Source organism: Panthera tigris, chromosome C2 (genome assembly GCF_018350195.1).
Source record: "Panthera tigris isolate Pti1 chromosome C2, P.tigris_Pti1_mat1.1, whole genome shotgun sequence".
NCBI classification, from domain to species: Eukaryota; Metazoa; Chordata; class Mammalia; order Carnivora; family Felidae; genus Panthera; species Panthera tigris.
In genome coordinates, this window is record NC_056668.1 from 39,331,196 (window position 1) to 39,354,733 (window position 23,538).

The 23,538-nt window shown below is 39.1% G+C and overlaps 1 protein-coding gene across 9 annotated transcripts in view; it reads right to left on the reverse strand.

The window, feature by feature from the left end:
- The window catches only part of VGLL3 (vestigial like family member 3), a 93,962-nt gene that overhangs the window by 45,192 nt on the left and 25,232 nt on the right, over nucleotides 1–23,538 (reverse strand). For 6 of the 9 annotated variants that reach the window (XR_006222079.1, XR_006222080.1, XM_042998644.1 and 3 more), the window contains exon 1: nucleotides 9,707–10,187. The exons of 1 other annotated variant lie outside the window; for it this stretch is intronic. Coding sequence is in view for 4 of the 8 variants with exons in the window: in XM_042998644.1 (XP_042854578.1) it covers nucleotides 9,707–9,832 (126 nt within the window). In the remaining 4 variants the exon portion in view is untranslated. Of the gene's footprint in view, nucleotides 1–8,815; nucleotides 8,924–9,706; nucleotides 10,188–12,863; nucleotides 12,939–23,538 lie in introns of those variants that run through there. 2 more of the 9 variants (XM_042998643.1, XM_042998642.1) reach the window with 2 other exon arrangements.

Genomic DNA, 23,538 nt, shown 5'->3' on the forward strand with positions numbered 1-23,538 from the left:
TGACTGAACCACCCAGGCGCCCCTAAAATTAACCTTTTAAAAGTGAATGATTCTGGGGCATTTAGTACATTGAGAATTTTGTGCAGTCACCATCTCTATCTAGTCCAAAACATTTCATCACCCCAAAAGGAAATTCTGTACCTGTTAAGTATTAACTCCATATTCTTTGACTCCTCTCCATCAGTCCATGATAGCCACCAATGTGCATTCTGTCTCTATGAGTTTATTCTGGATATTTCATATAAATGAAATCATTCATATGTGACTTGTTTGCTTCTAGCTTTTTTCTCTTAGTATAATGTTTTTAAGGTTCATTCACATTGTACCAGTACTTCATTCTTTTTATAGCCAAATAATATTTCATTATATGTATATACCACGATCTGTTTATCCTTGTATCCATGGATGGACGTTTGAGTCATATCCACCTTCTGGCTATTGCAGATAGTGCTGTTACGAATATGTGTGTACATGTATTTGGTTACATTCCTCTTTTCAGTTCTTTTAGATAGGTATATATGATAGCTGGGTCATATGATAACATGATGCTTAACTTATTAGGGAACTGCCAAACTATTTCCACAGCAGCTGAACCATTTTAGATTCCCACCAGCAATGTACTATGGGTCCAATTTGTCTACTTCTTTGGCAGAAAAATAACACTTGTTATTTTCTGGATTCTTAAAAGAATTATTATTACAGTTATAACCATCCTAGTGGGTATGAAGTGGTACCTCATTGTGGTTTTGATTTACATTTCCCTAATGACTAATGATGTTGAGCAATTTGCATACATTTAAAAAATATGAAGTGTGAACACAAAGAAAACAGGGACAGAATTTAAACAGCAATTGACTCATATGCTGACAATCACACCATCTTAATATTCTTCTCTACAGGCTCTTAAGCCTTAACTACTTTCTGGTATCTGTGCTTTGGTGACTGTAAATCAATTCTTTGCCTATTTTTAACTAAGTAAATTATTCATGTACACTTTTGCCATATTCTGTATTCACTTGGTGTTTGCTCCTTGGAACAAAACTTGCCTGGTGTCACATTCTTTCTTGAGAATAATATATAACATTCAAAACGGTAAGAATAAATCTCAAGTCATCAGAACCTAGATTTCCTGAATCGAGGTCAAAAGGCAATCTAGTTGATATTTTTCTCAAGAGGCACAATCACTTCCTAAAAATATTCAAATCTCAGAAATGTTGAGGCTTTTCTTCGGAGACCGAAGAATCAGAATCCTTAACTAAATAAAGACGTCATCAAAAGGGACTTCAACACCTACAAGCTGGTTTACTTAGAGCACATTAACTGGCTCATCTCCATTTCAGAGTCATGCCGAATTTCCCCCAGGCGAAATGACCCTCAGGTTACGTGAAACCAGGGCTAAGTGAGCAGCCACAAAGTTAAAACTAACTCACAAAAAGAGGTTAAAGCCACAGTATGAAGGAGTAGGCCCAGGCAGTGTAAGCCATACCCAACCACTTTACAGCCTGCCATAAGGCACAGCAGGAACAAACTCTCACAGGAATGTGCAGGGGAAAGGATTTGTCTGACAAGAGAGACTTCCATGTCAGGAGCCAAATACCACTAACTCCCCAAGGCTTAAGCTTACAAAATGCCAAATGATTACTGTGCATATGTGGAAACTTCTTTTCCTAAAAAAACAAAAGTATTTTAATGAATCATTGGATATTTGGAAACAGATTTTACTTTTTTTTTTCATTCTTTTTTTTTTCTTTTCTTTTTTCAATTTCTACTGGCTCTCTTCTCCAAAGGCAATGCTTCTTTTATGTTCAAAAACAAGGTTTGAGCCTATAAGAAAGGACCACGAGCCTGGAGTAAATGTTTCAAAATGTTTGCATGTCTGAAAGGGTAAAGTGCCATAAAAGCAGGTAATTGCTCCTTGATCATATTTTTCTGAATTCACTTGGCAACAGATTTTTAAAAATATCTCAGAGAGATTTGAAATTTTGGTCCTTAGCCTGTTTGGAAAAGAAGGAGGAATCAGGTTAAGGGAGGGTGGGTTAGGATAAAGAAGCTATGCCACAGACCTTTTATATATATTATTTCGCGCACCTCTCTCAAACATTCACATACAAATATTGTCCAAATAATTATTCCCAATTTACATATGCAGAAACTGATTTGCTTGGCTAGGATCATCTAACTAGTAAATGGCAGAGATAGGATTAGAACCCATTTCTGTCTGACTCCAAAGCATGTGCCAAGACCGTGGACTGAAGGAAAAGGGTCTCTATATACCTATTCTAATTGAATAAGTAAACAGAAGCCCCAGACCAGCAAGGCATCAAATGGCATTACATAACGAAGGAGAGTCAAAGTTACTTGTAGTATTAAAAAAAAAAAAAAAAAAAAAAACTGAAATGTGGGAGCACCTGGGTGGCTCTGTCAGTTAGGATCAGACTCTTGATTTCTGCTGAGGTCATGATCTCACAGTTTGTGAGTTCAAGCCCCACGTTGGACTCTATGCTGACGGTGCGGAGCCTGCTTCAGATTCTCTCTCTCCCTCTCTGCCCCTCCCACACACACATGCACGCATTCTCTCTGTCTCTCTCAAAATAAATAAATAAACTTAAAAAATAGAAATGTAAACATCTATCACAGTTTTGGCTACTAAAACATGCAGCACTCTTCAAAATATATGTGCATCTAGATAAAACTGAATTCTGTATCTAAAAATGTACTGTCCCCTTGGCAAATCAGATGCATAATACAATTGCCTACCATTTTTCTGGAAATCCTATTTTGAAAATGTGAGCAGAGCCTATTTTGTGAGATACAGTCACAACTCAAGATTCTGTGTTTGTTTTGTCTTGTTTTTATTTTTCTTAACAGTAGGGAGGAGCAAACCAAAAACAATATTAACTTGACCAGCTATTTTTGAGCATACTTGCCTCTCAATGATTCTGGTCATTATCAAAAATCAAAACCTTCTCCTCCAAGGATGAAAATTTTCCAGTTTTGAGGATTTTCAAAAAGAAAAAAAATGTACCACATGCTTACAGAGAATTTCAAAATTTGCATTCCCAAAATACTTTAAGCAATGATCACATCTTAGAGGTATGTGTTCTCTCTCAAACTGACTACTTTGAATGAAACAAGTTTTCAGTGTGTAAATTTCTGATATGTTTTTATAAGCCTATTTACTAGACATAGGGTAGGACTTCATTTTTAAAAATGTATCTGTTATTTATCAAATTGTCAATTAACTTCTGCTTCCTCTCAGTAATTGTGCAAAGACATGGAGCCACTAGGTGAAAGTCATAGCCTATCCCTAAACTCAGGCTGCTTATAGTTAGTTGGCAGAGCATGGGAAGGGCAATGGTAAATAAAGAGAACCTCACAGTTTATCCATAAGGCTAATTGTCTAATTTCTCCAAGAAGCTAATATTTTAAAATTTTTAAATAAGAAAAGTAAGAAGGTAAGAGGCAAACTACTAATTGTTTTCTTGTGCCAATGAAGTCAAGACGGGAAGAGCACATAATAGAAAGAGAACTGGAATAGGAAGGAGGATTTGACTAAAATCAGTCCATGAATCTAGGTAAGTCACCGAGCTCTCTAGCCCTTAGCTTCCTCTTTTGAAAATGAAGAATTTTGAGACTTGATTATCTCAGAGGTCTTGTCCTATTCTGTATCCTAATAAGCAACATGCTGGAGCTCTAGACAAATTCACACTTAATTTTGTTTCTTACATTGGCCGCCTCTTCTGATTTTTCAGGACGCTAGCCAAAAAAACCCTACAGACCATCGAAGACTAACTCATTTCTAGACACGGGTCATCTAGCCCAATTCCTAGGAATTAGTTTTGGTATCTCCTTTATGTAACTTCATAGTAACAAGAAAGGATGCATCCTTCCACATCCCCGCACTGCACCGCCCCCCCCCCCCCCCCCCCCCCCCGACCTCCACCACTCCATCCCGCAAGGACAAGTGTTTTGGCATACCAAAACCATACAGTTTTAAGAGGAAAGGACACCTGTTCACTTTAGGTCATTCTTCCTTTCTGTTCTTTCTTTTTCATCCCCTATACTAAAGCATAGGACAAGTGAAAAATAGTTCAGCTACCCCAGTTCAAACCACACTTGTAAATTACTGGCATAAATCTGGTGTCCACTGAAATATCTATAAATATGGCATATATGACTCATTTTTAGCAGCAGATGTTTGGATCTAATGGTTCAAGGCATTGTTGGGTCTTCCTAAATGAATAGTTAAAGCAGAAAATCAGCTGCTTAAAGAGGTGCTTTTTGAAAGATTCAGGGCAGAGTTTTGCCCAAAATTATTTCCTTCACTGTCTCTCCCAGAGCTTGAAATTGAAATGTTAGACTGCTTTTGTTTCTTGAATAAAAACATTTCTCTGGAGATAATACCTTAAGTTATTATCTATTACTGGATGAATTAGTTTGGGATTTTTTTTTAAAGCTAGCTGGAAACAGGGCCTATGGGAATTGGATTCAAGTTCAGTGCCCAGGTTTTAGAATGACAGACAAAAAGTATGATGTACAAGTTGGCTCTCAGATCTGCCCTAAGCATCCTGAGCATAAAATTTACAGTCTTGTTGAACATTCCCTTTGCACAGAAAGATATAAGACAGAAACATATATACTACCCAAAGGGGTCAGCTCAGCATCTTTGCCATAATAGCCCAAAGAGTGACACTGAGGATAGCAAGGTTTTACCTTGTGAACACCCTCATTTACTTTGGCATGGCTCATGTCCCTGTCATCCCCAGCTTTGTGAGATGGGGGATGTTAAGTGTTAGGTGAAGCAGGACTTCCTTGCATCTATCCAAAATACCATTTCCTTTCCAAAGAATGTCATCTCATCCTGGCATTTGGTTTCCTGGTGAACATATCTTCACCACACGCGATTTTACGGATTCCAAGCCTTCCTTTACTATCGTTATTGTAATCTCTATTCTGGTTGACTGCCAGAGACAACAGTTAAGTTTGGTTATTTTAAAGTTTAATTTTTTTTCTCTAGCTTTGAATTTTCTGGCGGAAAGTTATTGGGAGCATAAAACCATGGGGCACTTTAAGCTTCTAAGTCTCTGCAGGCAAGTTAATTTGTGTAGGGTGGAATTATAGGGACTGTTCTTTCTCAAATAAGTCCTGTATGAATTCTTATAAATCCACTTAAGTCCTTGCTTACAGTTGCAAGAAAATTGGATCCTCCACCTTAAATAAGTTGGCTGTGTATTGAAACTATTTAGGATATAATCGTATTCTTTCCTTTTAATGAATCTAAACTTATGTTGGAATAACAGTAATATATGAGGCACTTAAAGCTGACTGCTAATACCACTTCCTGAAGATTATTTTAAAATAAATAAACGTTCATTTACTAAGTGGATATTCTGCCCCATCAACAAAGGATGCAGAATGGATAGCAAAAGTCATTAGCATAATACAAATGCTTTCAAAAGGACTTTGGAATGCCTAAACTAAAAAAGTACACTACCAAGGACTTGGAAAGAATTTCAAGTTCCAAGGCCAAAGAATCTACTGCATATTAATCTTCTTTATCAAAAAGTTGATTTGGAGCAGTAAAGACAAAAATAAGCCTATTGTGCAATGGCAAAAAAAAAAAAAAAAAAAAGGAATGAAAAGAAGAGCCTAGGAGACAGGGATGGCGTGGTGGAAGGATGCTACTTTGGGGAGCAGGGCATCTGGTGGTCTTAATTTTGTCACCGAACAGTTTTGAATTTTTAGCTAGGCATTTCAACCCTATTAACATACATTTTCCCATTTGCAAAAGGACGGGTTGAAGTATGGTTTTTCAGGGTGTCTTCTGACAAAAAGAATCTTTGAGGGGTTTTTATGACCTAAGCAAGGTAGCAAAGTCCAGAGAAATAGTTTGAAAAAAAAAAAAAAAACTCCTCATAAACTTATAACTGGACTTCTGCCTCCTAAGAGCATTTAATTCTTTTAAGTGAAAGCATGCGTGCAGATTCCCCCAGCTGTCACCCTTGAAGAGGACGGAGTAAATATGCTCGAACTTATATGAAGCTCAAAGTGTAATTGTTAAAAACTCCTACACACAATTAAGAAAATGGCGACGACTTTTGTCTGCTTTCATCACCTTGTCTATAAACTACACATTTCTGAAAGCTTTAAGTATCTTTCTAATGTACACATCATAAATAAACGGGGTAGGGGGCAGATTTAGACAGTAACAGACTGTCTACATTTAAGATGCGACATCCACTGGGTATGAAGGGAATCTATGATTTCATATCACTTCCCTCAATTTTTCCTGACACATATTTGGAAATTTTTTGTCTTAGTTCCTACTGTCACTGTTAGAATACAAGCACATTCCTTTCTGTACATGTTCTGCAGTGTCATCATGCCTTTGGAGTATGTGCTGAGAGACTGAGTCAAGAGTTCCCTTGAGGAGATGTTAAAGAGATGGTGGGCATGAGGACCAGGGAGCTTAGCATCTCTCAGCAATTCCTGGCTGGATAAAGCACACTATGAGATTTACTAACAGCCATGCAATTTCTAGTAATTTATGTCAGGCACTACAAAATTTACTCTGCACACATATTTACAAATTATTTTAATTCATGTAGCCTACTGTATGCCTAAGTAACATATCATAGTGCAGCCTGATGTAAATGCAGGCAACTATGTTTTTAAGACATTAACCTATTACCCACCTACAATGCATGACATGCTTGACAAAAAATCTGAACTTAAAATTTCAGGTGCATGTTTGTGCTTTTATGAGAAAAGCAGAGTATACATGCCTGTAGTATGATATCCTATTACTTCAAAACTAATTTTCAGCTACATGATCATACACTAAGAGGAAAAAATATACCTATGTATGAAATCCATCATAATAAACCGTTATGATATATTAATTTACAAGGACTTCTGAGCTACACAGTTTTGAGAAAAAATAAATTCAAAGTTACACTATTACAATCAATTACAGAAGTAATACAAAATTTAAATACTTTCTCTTCTAACATTTTATAAATGACCATTCAACTTTCTTTATAACTCTATCACTTTTTCGGCTTTTCTTTTTTCTGCTTAACAAATCAATTTTTCAAATGCAGTAGGAGTTGTAGCCCTTATTTTTGTCTCCAAGGCAAGATGCTATTAGGGGTCACTTCCCATGTACGGAGAAAACAATCTTCATGGATAATAATGATAAAACCTTATGGAATGCAAAAACAACGAAAATATGTATTCTCGGATGACTGCATTAGGGCCAAGTCAATATTAGTCCCACTTCACCCACGCACCACATAGTCTAAAAATGCTGTCAGCCTGATAAGAATTTCCTGATTTGCTCTTTTTTCCAATAGAAAATATAGGTCATCAAAATAAACTCCTGACAGTAAAAGAACAGTAGTTAGACTATCAAGTCTCTTCATTTCGCTAGTCAGTTAGTCAAATAGTTTCTTCACTTAACAACAACAACAAAAAGTAACCTCAAACAAGTCATTTTAGTAAGAGTGACATGAAAATTTCCAAGCACACCTCTCAACTTAGTTCTTAAAGTCAACTTAACCTAATTATCTACTTGAATGATAGCCAAAGAACCCTAATGTATAGTAAAGTTGATACTTAATAATATGTGCCACTAATCAATGTGGACTACTCAGGCAAAAAAGAAAGCTCATTCTTCATTTTGTTGATGGTCTTAGCAAAAGAATGAAATTTGGGGATTGAGTTGTAGCGCTATTGAAAAAGTGAGAGTACTGGAGTTACTTCTTACCAAAAACTATATTTTATGATGAGTAACTTAGAATTTTTCTGATGCTGAATTTTATTTTCTAGTTCAAGAGTCTCACAATCCTAAGCTCCACCACATATTCATATATTAATGAAATTATTTTCATAATTCTATAAAACAAAACCCTATTCATAACTTCCATAGCTCAAGTTATTTTTTAAGGGGAAAATACATTTTTTTGTATGGTTAGTAATTTTGAGTCTGTTGCTTGTCCACATTCCAACTGACAATTGAAAGGTTCTACAGTCTCCAAGATGGAAGAAAGGAGAGGAGGAAATAGGTTGGTTTAGCTTGGACTGAGTGTTTATAAAACACATAAAACATATCCAGCATCTCTGTGCCTCGCTTGCCTAATGTGTACCTAAGTGGTTTTCTCTGTTACCTATGTCTTTTCTATTTAAACCCAAAGAAAAGCAAACAGCATAGCCAAAATGTTTTCAACCCATCACCCTTGACCATAAATTACAAAATGCTTTCCCATCTCCTCTTTATATCTTGCTTTCAATGCTGAAGCTGCTGAATATTAAAAAAAAGAAAAAAAAAAGACAGCAAGAAAGTGGGGCTCCTTCCTCTCTTGCCCTACTTGGCCCTGTTAGCCTTATATTGTCTACTAGGTAAATATTGTTTAGCACGTACCCTGTTCCAGAATCAGCTGAATTTTACAGTCCCTAAATTCTAAGCAGAAATTATGATTTCTTTCCAAAGAGTAGCACTACAAGTATAGCAAAGAAACAGACGTAAAGGGAATAGAGAAATTAAAATTAAAATATTACCTAACTATATCAATAATAATAAATGAAAGAGCCAAACCCTTAAGACCATAATAAAACATATGGTTCCTAAGAAATTTAAAAAACCCAATCAATAAATTCTGTGGATGGTAATCTCCAAACCATAGCTAGTTCCCTGATAAGTGTCTCCACCTCAGAGTGTGTAAATTGTATTTTTTTAAATCTCACCAAATCAACCCCCCCTAATTCCCAAAGTCTGAAGACTCTACTTTGGTACAAGCTAGTGCCACATACTCACATATGTGTTCTCTGTAGCACTAAGTCTTGACACACACTCTGTTGGTGTCCAGAGAGGAATGTCCAGGGGTACCTAGTGCCAAATTCTCCACACCCTATCCTCCCTTCTAAAGGAACTATATCATCTCCCTGGTTCTAGAACCCTTTTTAGCCACAGCATTCTCAGTCACTCTCACCAGCATGGTGAAGGTCCAACATCCCGAGATCCAAAGTTACTTCTTGAAGACCGACACACTCCCAGCGGACTGAACTAGAACACCTCTGCGCTTTGATAGAATTAAAAATGAATGAGGAACTTTGGGATCAATTCCTGCCCTCTAAGTCACAGTCATGAGAAGACAGACTCTACAGAGAAATCCTAGTAACATTTGACAGGCGTTACACGAGATCGATATTCCACCATAAAAGTTCCAGAAAGGTCATTCCATGAGCTCACTGTCCAAGTAGCCTCCCCTATGTCAGTGACACATTTCATCCTCTTAATCCACAAAACCCTGAAACACTCCACCTTTCCAAAGGAAACAAGATATTTGATTTAAAGGAAGTTTACTCACATACTCCTAAGACAGATGCCCTTGGTGAGTTTCAGAAAACAGCCCAAAGAGCTAAGGTGCCTATGAGGACCAGCCTCTGAGCTCCGGCGACAACAGCCAATGAAGCCCCCAGCCAGGTAATGAATCCCCACCCGTCCACCAGGCTGCTGTGCTCGTCCCTTCCCGAAGCCTCTCCTCTTCCCTACTAATGGCTTTCGGCTCAAGGGCGCTCCCGCAGGTCCCAGAGCATCCTCCGCGCCACCCGTCCCGGCGGGACGTCGCCCCAGTCCCAGACAGATACTCTCGGTGCCCCTCGCCCCCGCCCCCGCCCCCGGCGGGCTGCCCGGTCGGTGACTCACCTGCTGGCCAGGTTGGGGCGCCGGGTGGTAGTAGGCTGTGGGGCAGGTTGCAGCTGCCACAGGGTTGGGCAGATACTGGGGCGCTCCATACGGCTGGGGGTGATACATCACCTCCGCACAACTCATGGCAGCCGGGGCAGCGGCGGCCCCCGAGCTGCCGCCGCCGATCTACGCGCTCCGGCGACGGGCGCCGCCGCCACCGCCGTAGCTGCCTCCTCTGTCGCTGCTCCAGCTGCTACTGCGGCGAAGGCGGGTCCTGGGCGGCCGCGGGCTCCGCGCTGGGCGCGGGCTCGGGAGGGGTTGGCAATCAGTGGGGGCCCATGCGCGGGCACCTTCATCTTCAGCCCCTCCGAATGTCCCCTTGCCTGCGCTTATATAGCGGCTCCGGGGCTCAGCGGCCCGCCGCGCGGCGGGGGCATGACAGCGCCGGGCTCCGGCGAGGACAGCAGCACCCACCGCAGCTCCAGCCGCAGCCTCAGCCCCGGCCGGGTAGGGCAGCCCCGGGGAGCCGGGGCTCTGGTTTGCATATACACAATGCACGCCCGGAGCTCGTCCTATCACCGGAGCTCGAGCCTGGGCGAGGACCGGGAGGCGGGGGCAGAGGGAGGGGGCCGCTGGGGAGGAGGGGGAGCACTTCGCCGCTCCAGGCTCTGAAGCCGAGCTCCGTAAAGTTCTTCAAACTGGGTCCGCTGCGGGCGGGTCGCCCAGCAGGGGACCCCGGGGAAGGCCGGCTGCGGATTGGAGCTAAGTTTGAAGCCCTCTCCGCCTCCTAGCAGCGGATGATGGTGGGAGGGGAACGGTATGCGTGAGGCTCCGCGCCCTCAGAGCTCGGGCTTCCCACCCTGTCTCTGTCACCTGGCTGTCAGGGCGGGGTCTTCCCACCCCCGGGGGAGCATTTAGGGGGAGCAGCAACACGGGGCCAGAGCTAAACGAAGGCCAAGTGTGCAAAGAGGTAAAACAGAACAGGCGCAAAATAAACTGGCATTAGCCCCTCCATTAAATCTAACAGTAAGTGAAAGTTAACTTTATTGCCAAATGCACACATGCCAAGAATGCAACAGTTTTCTACGAGTGATCTCCGCTTTAAGTTTACACCTTCATGGTATGACATTCTTGTGGGACGTCAACCTTTTCTGGCTTTTCCTGCCTGGTTTCCATAGAGCAATAGGCAATAACAACCAATTAAACCCATTCAGCTATGACAGGTTTATCTACTTGCAAGTAGCTTATAATCCTCTCCAAAATGAAAAAGAAAAAAAAATCTGAAGGAATATGATTGTATTTTGATATAACCAAGCAAAATGGAAAATAATTATAATTAGTTACAAATCAGTAAACTCTTTGACCTTTACCAAGCATATCTCTCCCTTTAAATATAGGCATTCTCTTTTATGACACAGAACAGTTTCTTTGTTTTCCCAGAGACTACCCTTTCTCTGAGAAAAAAATTGATGTGGACGTCAAATGCACTGATGTTGTTAAGGACTGAATTGTGTCCCCCCAAAATTCAATGAAGTCTAACGCTCATTGTGACTATGTTTGGAGACAGGGCCTATCAGGAGGTAATTAAGATTACTAACTGGTGTCTTTATAAGAAGAAGAAGGGACACCAGGGATTGCTCTCTGCACTGGCACAGAGGAAAGGACTTGTGAAACCCAGTGCGAAGGTGCAGTCTACAAGCCAGGAGGAGAGGGCTCACCAAAAACTCACCTTGAGGGCAGCTTGATCTTGGACTTTCAGACTTCAAAACTGTGAGAAAGTAAATTTCTGTTGCTTAAGGCAACCAGTCCTTTTTGTTATGGCAGCCCTAGCTGACTAATACAGATGCACAGTATTAATTTATTGCTAATCTTGATATGAATGTGTATGTGTGCATACATAACTACATAGATATACATACATCAATACATATATATTCACACGTGCACACACTATACACCCAAATACATAAACTATAATAATTTGACAGGAACTCTTTGCTATTATAACAACTCTTATTCACTCATTCATTCTTTCATCTACTAAATATTAAAAATATATTTATTACAGGCTTTCACAGCTTGGATTTTGTGCTTTTTGTCATGAAGAAGTATTCCTATCAATAAGACATATGCAAACTTATTTGAAATGTTTATCACTGTCATTTTAAAAATTGACATCCTCTGGCCATACTCCTTTCCTGTGTTCCAGGTTCATCTATCTGGCTTCTGTCTAGATGTTTCCACATAGATGTTCCATAGGAACCTCAGTCATAATAGCACTAATATTTCCCCATAGCCCCAACCTAATCCTCCTCTTTTAACTTCCAGCTCAGGTATTGAAACTCCCACCTACCAGTTGCTGAGTTAGAAATCTGAGAATCATCAGACACTTCTTTCTTCTTCTTACGGTCCCTGCTTCTGGTCTAAGTCCACTTGATCCCAACTTTTACACTTCTGACTCTGTGCCTTCATCTTTTTATCTCTGTGGCTATAATCCTTAGTTCACTTGGCATATTTCACCCAGACTCCTGCAGGAGGCTTCTACCTGATTTCTAGGCCCCAACCTTAACCCTCTTCTGATCCATTCTTCACACAATTTATCCTCTTACTGTTTTCTGTTCCAGCCACTGCAGATCCAAGAGAGTAATAATGTTTTGTCCCTCTTTAAAAAATATTTTATAATAGCTCCCTACAATGTATAGTCCCAACTCTTTAATCTTCAAATTCTGGTCCCTGTCTATGTCACCATCTCCTATAACTGTCCATTCAGCCACCTGAGTTTAGACCTCCCTTTCCAGGAAAGAGCTTGCTAACTCCTATGACCTTGTCTTATTATATATTACCAGAACATCTGCACCAACACCCTTTACCTTCTTCACTTGCTACCTCCTTTTTGTTCTTTAGGGAACCATCTTCCAGAACATCCACTGAAGACCAGCTTTGATGCCTCTACTCTTGGCAACTCCAGCACCCTATGAACACTGCTCTCACCATACCAACTACTTGATTTGAAATTTCCCATTTGCTTTTTTTCCCCAGTATGACCATGGCCACGTAAGAGCAGGGACTGTGATTTTTTTATCTGTAATCTAAATCATATAATACCTGGCTTAATAAACATTTATTGTATAAAGTATTCTAAAAAGGGGAAAAGAAAACTCTTCAAGGAACTTACAAACTCGTAGGGGATCCAAGCATATCTGAAATCAGTTCAGGTCAGAACATGGAACATGGTTTTAGATTCTGTGTCAGGATCTCCACTGTATGTTAGAATGAGAAGTTCCTTGTTATGTGAGGAACTTTGGACCTAGACTGTAAAGTGATGAATTAGACCACAAAGCTGGTTTGCAAGGGCCCCCTTTCCTCTACAGCAAGCCCTCTGTTTGAAGCGCTGTATCTTCCAACTCTATCTTCAAATAACTTAATGTATCTGTAGCTCATTATTATTGGTATAATTACATGTTCAATATATCTCCTCTACTAGACTTGCAGAGAGCACTTATATCTTGTTATTTAACATTTAGAAGATGTTCAGTATGTATTTGTTGACTTAGAAAAAAAATCCAGAACTAAATCCAGAATGTCCATACTCCCAATTTCTGCATCTTCCTTATTCCCCCATATGGCCTCTACTATGGTGCAAATATTTATTATATGACAAAGATGTAGTTCTTCGATACCAGTAAGTCATGGACTCAAAAGTCTGGAGTTATTTGGCAAAATCTTTCTATACTGCAGTATTTTTGGTTTTCTGTTTGTTTATTTATTTGTTTTTTTTTTTTTTATTTTAGAGAGAGAGTGAGAGCATGCAAGTGGTAGAGAGGGACACAGGGAGAGAGAGAGAATCCCAATCAGGCTCCAAGCTCAGCATGGAGCCCAATGTGGGGCTCGATCCCACGACCCCGGGAACATGACCTGAGCCAAAATCAAGAGTTGTATGCTCAACCGACTGAGCCAACCAGGCACCTCTGCCATATCTTTGTTTTGATACCTTCCTTCATTTCTGTATTGTACTGATAGGGGAAAAAATGAAAGACTAAAGATAAATTCTGTCCATAATTAGAATCTAGAAGAAAAAATTCCTGTTAAGGAAAGCTAAGTTGGAGCTCTGACTTCCCAGATAGATATTTAGAGTTTTAGGGTGAAAAAGAATCAAGAAAGATCATCTAGTCTAACATCTTTCAACATCTTTCAACAATAAGCAAACACATGGTCTGGTTAATGTCTCCTACAGAATTAATGTCTCCTTTTGGCACACTCTAACCAAAATCCCAAATCTTTTCACTCTTGGCTCAGTTCTCTATCACCCCATGATAAGGATATACAAACAAGCATATATATATATATATATATATATATATAGTATCTATTTATGCCTATACACACATGTATGCATGCATGTATATTCATAGATATCCATTTAAGCATATACGTACACAAAAGAAGAGGTTTTAGATTAGATCATCCTTTGGTTACCTTGATGTTTTAGAAAAGAGGTGGCGTAGAAATGTAGGCCAATTGCATTTAACAGTTGTGAGTCACACAGATCAGAGAATATGATCTGATCACTGGTGTACTCACTGTCATGTTAATTATGTGGAGGTGTCACAATTATTTGGAATAATTGAGATGAAATAAATGAGATGAAATTTGATTATTTGCACTTCTGAGCTAAAGTTCCTGAAATTTACCCTTTTATCTTTTCTCTTCCTTCTCTGAAACCATCCCACCTCCCTTCTGGCTCAGATGTGGAACCAGATCCTAGCCATTGGTGTTGATCCTCTTACTCTTTTCTACCCAGCCACTATAATTCCAACAGAATATTAAAATTACCTTAAATGTTCCCAACTCTTCTGAGCCAGGGGTTTACAGTCCCTATATTTTTGCCTCACTCACCAAATTTCCCAGAATGTTCCCAATTTTACGGCTGGAATTTGGTGTGGTGAACTCCCCAAACCAGTTTTAATTAGAGAGGGTAACATGAAGTAGGTTTCCCAGTATCTCTTGGGATAAGATAGGGCAAAAAAGAAAGCAGTTTTTTGTTTTGTTTTGTTTTGTTTTTCTGAGTGATGACAGCCAGGCTTGTCTTTAATTGGGGTGCCAGTGTAAGAAACATGGAACCTTCTGTACACACACATGGATTTCTCAACCTGTGTATCTAGCTACTCCCCTCCCAATTCACCAAACAGCAGATCCTTGACCAGCTGTCTGGCCTAAGCTGAGTCCCTGATAATGCAGCCCACTCTAAAATCATGGCTCTGAGGAAGCAGGTTTGGCTCATCTGCACAGGAATTTCCCAGGTCTTAAGAAACGTGGTTGTTGTAGGCAGAATGATGCCTGTCCAACCCTCAAAAATGTTGTACTCTAATCCCTAGAATTTATGAACATGCCTATCTCACATAGCAAAAGGGAGAGAGACTGCTGATGGAATTAAGTTTATTAACGAGTAGATTTTAAGACAGGAAAATTATCCTGGATTATCTGGCTGGGCCCAGTGTAATCACAAGGGTCCTTTTAAGGAGTCAGGAGGCAGAAGAGTCAGTGTCACATTGATCTGAAGTGAGAAGTACTCTACAGACCATAGATAACTGTGATGATGAAAGGGAACAATGAGCTAAGGAACAGAAGGAACCTCTAGAAGACAAAAAAGGCAAGCAACTGGGGTGTTGTAGAGCCACCAGAAGGAACACAGCCTTGCCAACATCATTTTGGACTTCTGACCTCCGTAACTGTAAGATAATCAATCTACATAGTTTTAAGCCACTGAGTTTGTGGCAATTTGTTACAGCAGCAATAGGAAACTAATGCAATAGTTTAATGGGGAAAGGGGTACAAGAAGGAAGTTTTGGGTAAGCATGTCCCCTTTGCCCTACAGAGAGGCACAACAGGAAAGAGGGCCAGTGAGGACTACTCTAAAACTCAGAGGCCAGGGAGGGGCTCTGTTTGCCTGGATCTAGGGCTGGTGCCAGTAATACCAGTAGAATAGTTGTAAGAACAGAAGGTCAAATCTCACATGTTAAGCAATAAGCCACTTTATTCAGTTTTCCTCTAGGATCACCTGCCTTAAATGGGCCTTCTTCAATGCTCAGCAACTTTACTGTATTTCTCTAGCACGTTTATCCATGTTCTCTTGCAACTATTGCCTCCTATCTTCTCCATCATTCTCAAAGCCCTCAAATTCACTTTCTCCTTATTCTCCCTTTCCATTCCCTATTTAGTCCACTTACAGTCAGATTTCTGTCCCATTACCCCACTAAAATTTATTAAAATCACCAATAATGATCATGATAGCAAGTTCAAAGTTCATTTCAAACTGCATCCTAATTGATGCTTCATTAATTTTGACATTAAGGATTAATCACTCCTTAAAATTCTCTTTTCTCTTGACATCCTTCCATGACACCCCCTCCCCCCGTCTTAAACTTTCTACTTACACTTTGGTTATTCTCAGTTTCCTCTGCCAAGTCCTCCTCTACTTAAACTCTAAATATTGAGTTTATTGGTTGCTTTGTCCTAGACCTTTTAGTTATCTTACTCTAGCCTCTCATCCTAAAAGATCTCATCCATCTTCAAATCACCTATACTGAATATACGAATAACTCACAAAAATTAACCTCCAACCCAGAGCACTCCTCAGAACCCAAGACTTACAGAGTAGAGATACATCTTACATGGAGTTCTAAAGTCAATAAATAAAGCAAATGAAACCATATGCAGCTCAAATTATTATTGAAAATTTCTTCAATATGTACTGAGTCTTAGTAAGTTCAACACAGACAATTTGACCTTTAGCATTGAAAAGACTACCTTTTTTTGGATTGAACACCAGATGAAATATGGTCAATGTTTAAGGAATCATGTCTTTTAAGAATTATGCTAATTTTTAAATGCTAAAATCTTATTCAAATTGGCAAGATACACACATAATGGGAGAGAAGCATTGGGAATTTAGGCCAACTCAAGAAATGAAAGATTCATGCATCCCATCTTACTCTTATTCTGGGCTAGGTCAATGTCCACTGAGTTGGATGGTGAATATAGTGCCTCTTTATTATAAATTATCTTTCCATCTCTCTCCCTCTCTCTTTGTGTCTGTCTCTCTCTGTCTCTGTCGCTCTTTCTCATTTCTTCTGTCTCTCTTCCTCTGCCAACTTACCTCCATAGCCTCCTATCCATTTCCTCCTGCCCACTATGAGACTTTGCAATAACACATGCCATCCATTCATTTGTTCCAGCACAATAAACTCTCTCTTTTATTTAGTCTTTGCATGCATTATTTACTTGGATAATTCTTCCCCCCACACTTGGTCTAGTTGCCATCTAGTTTGTAACTTCAATGTGCTTTCTCAAAGGCACTTCCCAATCTAAAGTACACCCATCCCATCTCCACTATTCTCTCCAATAACTGCCTTCTCAACACCCCTCTTCCTTTTGAAATACATGCTTTTTCTCAGCCTTTTTTTCCCCTTGTCTCTTCATTATGATTAATATAGGCATAAAACATATATATTTCATTCACTATTATGGTACCTTATAAACATTCATTAAATATTTATTGAATGAGATAATGATATTATGCTTTATTAAGGGATAATATCCTTTGGGGTTCAACATAGTCACAGTTGTAGGGATAGGCTTAATTTAAAAGTAGATTTTCACCACTTGAAATGTAGGTTATAGACTAGATGATTTAATGCATGTGCTCTTGTAAGAGGATGACGAAAAATGGAGGGAGTTTATATAGATCAGGTATTTATGATTTTTGTACTTTCATGAAGAAAATGGTGATAAAGGAAACTCACACTTTATGAGGATCTGCAACGGACCAGGCATTTGTGTTAAAAATGCTTTCATCTCCCTCATGTGATTCTTACAATAATCCTATGCAGTAGTTGCTATCACCATTTCAGATATTAAATGGTGAACTAAAGGAACTTTAGGAAGAACTAAAGATCAGAAAAATTAAATACTTTAAAATCACCTAGCTCATGAGTGACTGAACCAGGATCTGACCACAGTGTTTGATTCCAAAATACTTCCAAAAAACCATATCACTTAATAATAAATGGGCATTAGGTCTAATTAACTGCATACCCATCTAACTTCACATATATGTATGGAGGAGGCAAGAGGCTAGATTTACCAAAGAATTGACAAGCCTCAAGAGAAAACTTCATAGATCAATTATTTGTCTAATGGGTCAATTGAATTAAAATTTCTGCTAAGCCCGGGTTTCTTTTCTTTTTTTTAAATATAATTTATTGTCAAATTGTGTGTACAGTGTGCTCTTGGTTTTGGAGGCAGATTCCCATTGTTCATCACTTACATACAACACCCAGGGCTCATCCCAACAAGTGCCCTCCTTAATGCCCATCACCCACTTTCCCCTCTCCCCCAACCCCCACCAACCCTCAGTTTGTTCTCTGTATTTAAGGGTCTCTTATGGTTTGCCTCCCTCCCTCTCTGTTTGTAACTTTTTTTATCCCCTTCCCTTCCCCCATGGTCTCCTGCTAAGTTTCTGAAGATCCATATATGAGTGAAAACATATGGTATCTGTCTTTCTCTGACTGACTTATTTCATGTAACAGAATACCCTCCAGTTCCATCCACATTGCTGTCAATGGAAAGATTTCATTCTTTCTCATTGCCAAGTAGTATTCCATTGTATATATAAACCACATCTTCTTTATCCATTCATCAATTGATGGACATTTAGGTTCTTTCCATAATTTCTGGGTTTCTAGCTTTAAGAATTGGTTTGGAAATAACTAAACAAGGAACTCCTGAAAATTCCCAAGTTCAACAGGAAAAATAACTGCAAGGGATTATAGGAGCAGCTTAAAATTTTTCTTTTTGGATTGAATTGTGAGTTTTTATCTCAAAAGTACTTTTCTGGTTAATTTTTCTTTGTTTCCTTCATAATCTGTTAAAAATTGAATAGCATATGATACCACCAGAAACATGGCCTTGGTTTCAGGAAACAAGGACTTTAAATGGAGTAAAGAAGAGTGGCCAGAGTAGGCAGGTGGCCAGGACAGCAAGCTGCATAGGAGAGGGTGATTAGAGAAGTCCCTGGTAACAGACCTCCTTACAAGGAGGGCAGAGCTGGCCAGGCTGTGGGGTGACAATAAAATGCAGGGTCACCATCGGGCTCTCAGATATTCACATGAAGAATTAAAAGAGCATAAACACTGCCTTCAGAAAAAGAAAATGTCAGTTTTCTCATATCTAGTAAAGATAATCAGATATATAGGACTTCTATGAGGATAAATAATGTACATAATCTCATAAGGCACCACCTGACCCATGCTGAACTTCAAAATGTTAATGCATTTCCCTGTTACAAACCTACCTTGGCAAGTTGTGGAACAGACAAAAATCAAGAACAAGATTTATCATAGAACAATCAAAAATTAAAAAAAAAAAAACAACCATGGGGCGCTCAGTTAAGTGGTTGGACTCTCGATTTGGGCTCAGGTCATGACCTCACAGGTTCATTTGGTGAGATGGAGCCCCACGACATGCTCCACACTGACAGTAGGGATCCTGCCTGGGATTCTCTCTCTCCCTCTCCCTTTCCCTCTGCCCCTCCCCCACTTCCCCTCTCTCTCTCTCTCTCTCTCTCTCTCTCCCTCCCTCTCAAATATAAATAAATAAACTTATTTAAAAACCCACATAATTGGCAGGTCTTTTTATGAGTTCTGACCTAAAAACACACAAAGCAAGCATCCATCCAGTCCCATGAATTCAAGGACAATCTAGGGTGTAACACATGTGAGAGTTATGCATGGCACATGCCTGTTATGTCTTGCATTATTTTATTCACTTTCAACCTGTAACATTTAATGGGTAAGCTCATAATAGCATGTTCTCTCTGTCGAGTATTTTAAAAACACCCATGCAAGAATTTCTTAGGGCTTCTTACAGAGGTTTTTTTTTTGTACTCTGATTCAAGGTGGCACTTTTTTTTTCTAATGGTTTTCAACATCTAGTAAAGTGGTCCCTTCTGTGACATATTTACTCCTTTTATAACATCTTTAGGTTAGCGTACACAGTGCAAGTTACAAATTGAAGACCTCACTTAAAGACTCTGAGGATAAAGTTTCACCTATCTACAATTAATAATGAGGCTACTTCTAATCCTCATAGTTTGGTTTGCTTAATATATAGTGAAGTTTTAAATATCTCCCACTGGGGCGCCTGGGTGGCTCAGTCGGTTAAGCGTCTGACTTCAGCTCAGGTCACGATCTCGCAGTCCGTGAGTTCGAGCCCCGCGTCGGGCTCTGGGCTGATGGCTCAGAGCCTGGAGCCTGCTTCCAGTTCTGTGTCTCCCTCTCTCTCTGCCCCTCCCCCGTTCATGCTCTGTCTCTCTCTGTCCCATAAATAAATAAATAAATAAATAAATAAATAAATAAATAAATAAATATCTCCCACTGATCCAGAAGAGACACATAGGAAACTGGCAGCACCTGCTTCCCTAGTTCTGACTTGTGGAAAGTTGGCCATGACCCTCTCTTAGTACCTCTACTTAGCACCTAGAATGTATTCCTAAAACAGGCCACTTGCTCTCTCTGTAGAGGTCTGTTTTCAAGAATTAATTTTGGGGGCGCCTGGGTGGCTTGGTCGGGTAAGCGTCTGACTTCGGCTCAGGTCATGATCTCACGGTCCGTGAGTTCGAGCCCCGCATCGGGCTCTGTGCTGACAGCTCAGAGCCTGGAGCCGGTTTCAGATTCTGTGTCTCCCTCGATCTCTGCCCCTCCCCTGTTCATGCTCTGTCTCTCTCGGTCTCAAAAATAAATAAACGTTAAAAAAAAAAAAAAAGAATTAATTTTGGCTGGTATTGTAGGATTTCATAGTATTCCTGATATAGTGTATTTTATAGAGATTTAATAATAAAAGTCTCTAAGTTGGGAAACAATAAGATGAGATGAAGAAATGTCAGGACACTCCTTAGCCTGAATTAAAACATCACCAAAGAATATGTACTTAACCATGAGATAGAATCATTTGTCTTCATGGAAGATAATGACAGACCATTAGTTCATTATGTACCTTGAGTTCCTTGTCTGTTTCTTCGCTGGTTTTCCTGGTAGTAATGGTAGACCTGGGCCAATTTAAGTCCATTGTCTTTGTCAGCCTTTGACAAGTGAATACAATCACATGAAGTCTGGTCTGGGTGGGGGTATGGTTCTATCCATGAAATGGAACAAAGCTAAGTAGGCCAGGGAGGATTAAACTCTTGATCTTGGCATCATTAACACTCTGTTCTAACCCACCGGGCTAACTAGCCACAGACAAAGACCAATTGGAGTAATAAATCACAGCAGCCAGAACAATGTGGTTTGAATTTATTTCTCATTTTTAATACATTAGTTTTGTAATTTGATTTAAATATTTTAGGATTAATGAAGCCAAAGGCCCATGTTGCTGTCATTCAGAAGAGAGAAAGCAGAGAGGAAAAGCTATGCCACATAACTTCCTATGATCACCAGGCACAAAATGGTATTAAGGGCTGTGATGTCACTTTGTACAAGAGGTGTTAACCTAGAACATTGAGAGTAAATAACAATTTTTGAAAGTAATTTATGTTTAATAAACACAAAAGAGGTTTTGCATTTAAGGAAACCTTTCTGGACCACTTCGAAAGCCAGTAACTTATGAAACAAACAAAAAAAATTACTCCATTGTCTGTTGTTTGTTTGGTTTTGCCAAATTTTCATGCACTGTGTTTGATCCAAAAATGAGGTATGCATGTATCTTCAAATCCTGAAAGTGATTTATTTGCCTCCCAACTGCCTATTTCATTCTTATTATATAAATAGATTACTGGAGAGGATGTCTTAACATTATTATCCCTGTGGCTTTAGATGCCTGGAATATATTCAAAATCCCACTTACTTCCAAGGCCCATTATAAGTGGCACCTCTTCTAGGAAGCAGATCTTAACATTTTAAAATTGATTTCTTTTATACCATTATCATTTGTACTGCCCGCACCTTATATTTTGTGACTTGATTGTATGCAATTATTATTGTTGTTGTTCGTTACTTTGCCTTGATCATTTCAATTATCATAACTGCCTCCCTTATGAAAAGATAAAACAATAAATTCCATGGGGGAAAAGGCAGAGTTAGATATTTCTTTGGTGACTCACACAGTACCAAATGTAAGTACAGTGTAAACCTGCTGAAGTTAATTTGAATTGAACGACTCTGTCTGTGATCTTTAAATGTTGTGGAATTGTTAATCTATAATGTTTTTGTTTTGGTCTCTTTCAACACCAAATAGGAAGAACACAGATGCTAAGAATATTTTATGTGAACTTTATCCAGAAAATATACTTTAATTACTTTTTAGCCTAATTTTCATTCCCTTTTTGGCGAGTAAATTGTCTTCAAACACGTCTCTTCTCATATTGTCTATAGAATAATGATAAAATGTTAGATGTGGTGAGTATTTTCAATACCTTTAAAAATACTTTTTCTTTCATTTTCTAAGGTTTTTAATCAGTACTTTAATATAGTACGACTGTAGCACAACTGAAAAATATAAAATCCATCGCAATTTCAGGAGATTCATATCATCTCCCATGACAATAAATTATCGCCATTCATCCTTCATATGTTAGTGTCCAAAAAGATTAAGAAAATCATGTCCACCCTGGCAGTATAGGTAGAGACATACCTACCGCCTGAAGTTATCTAACCACAACAGAAACTTGATCAGGATAAGGAAATGAAGTAACAGTAATAATGGTGATAAAGATAATAATAATGATAATAGTCAACTTTTATATAGTACCTGCTATGTGCCTGGCACTTTACATATATTAACTCATTTAATCCTCAAAAAAGCTTCATGAGCTAAATACAATAATTATCTCCATTATACAGATGGGAAATCAAGGTATCAAGTGATTAAGTGATTTCCTCAACATTATCCACTCAGGTAATCTGTTTCCACAGTCCAGTTCTTAGCCAGTGTGCATACCATATCTAAAAAGGGATGGTGAGAGAAGTTGATGTGTAAATTTGGCAATTCTGGATGCTTCTACCCATTCTATCCTAGAAGCAAGCCACAATCTCTTGTGTGCAACGTTTTCTTAGTAGCTGAATAAATGACATCATTTCTAATGTCTGCCATGATGTTCTGTACCCTAGACAGCAGTGGTGCCCACCAGAGGGACAGAAGCATGAGTGACAACAACCTGTTCCACCACAGACACCACCTTCCTGGAATCTCAAAAAGACAGAGACAGTAAAAACAAACAAAATAAAACAGTGCCTCTATTGCCTTAATACTTGTTTCACTTTCTTACTTATAATATCCAAATATAAATTTTGTTCATTTCTTAAAAGTGAATAACTGAAATAACGGTATGTCTGATGCCAAATTGTGGGATTAAATCTCATAAATTCTCAAGGACTGAACTGTTTGTTTATACTTTCCCTGGAAGCACACCATGTTCTTTATGGATAATAACAAATATAAAAAAAAAAAAAAACTCTAAAAGTAATTTCAGAGCATTTGATAATCAGGTCATGACATCATCCATATCAGATATGCTGAGAATATGAAGAACTTGATATGAACAGATGGGAGAGATAAAGAAATGTGGGAGCTATTGCTGAGGCAATGTGAGGTGCAGTATTAAATTTTAATTGTTACTTCAAGCTCAGGAAATGTACAAAAATTAGTTGTTAACTACAGCACTGTTCCTCCAAGTGTGGTCTATAGTCCAGCATAATTATTATCTACAAAGTAGATAATAGAAAGTAGAAAATCTACTTAGAAGTAGAAAGTAGAAAATTAGAAGTAGAAAATCTCAGGCCCCGGGCCAAACCTGCTGA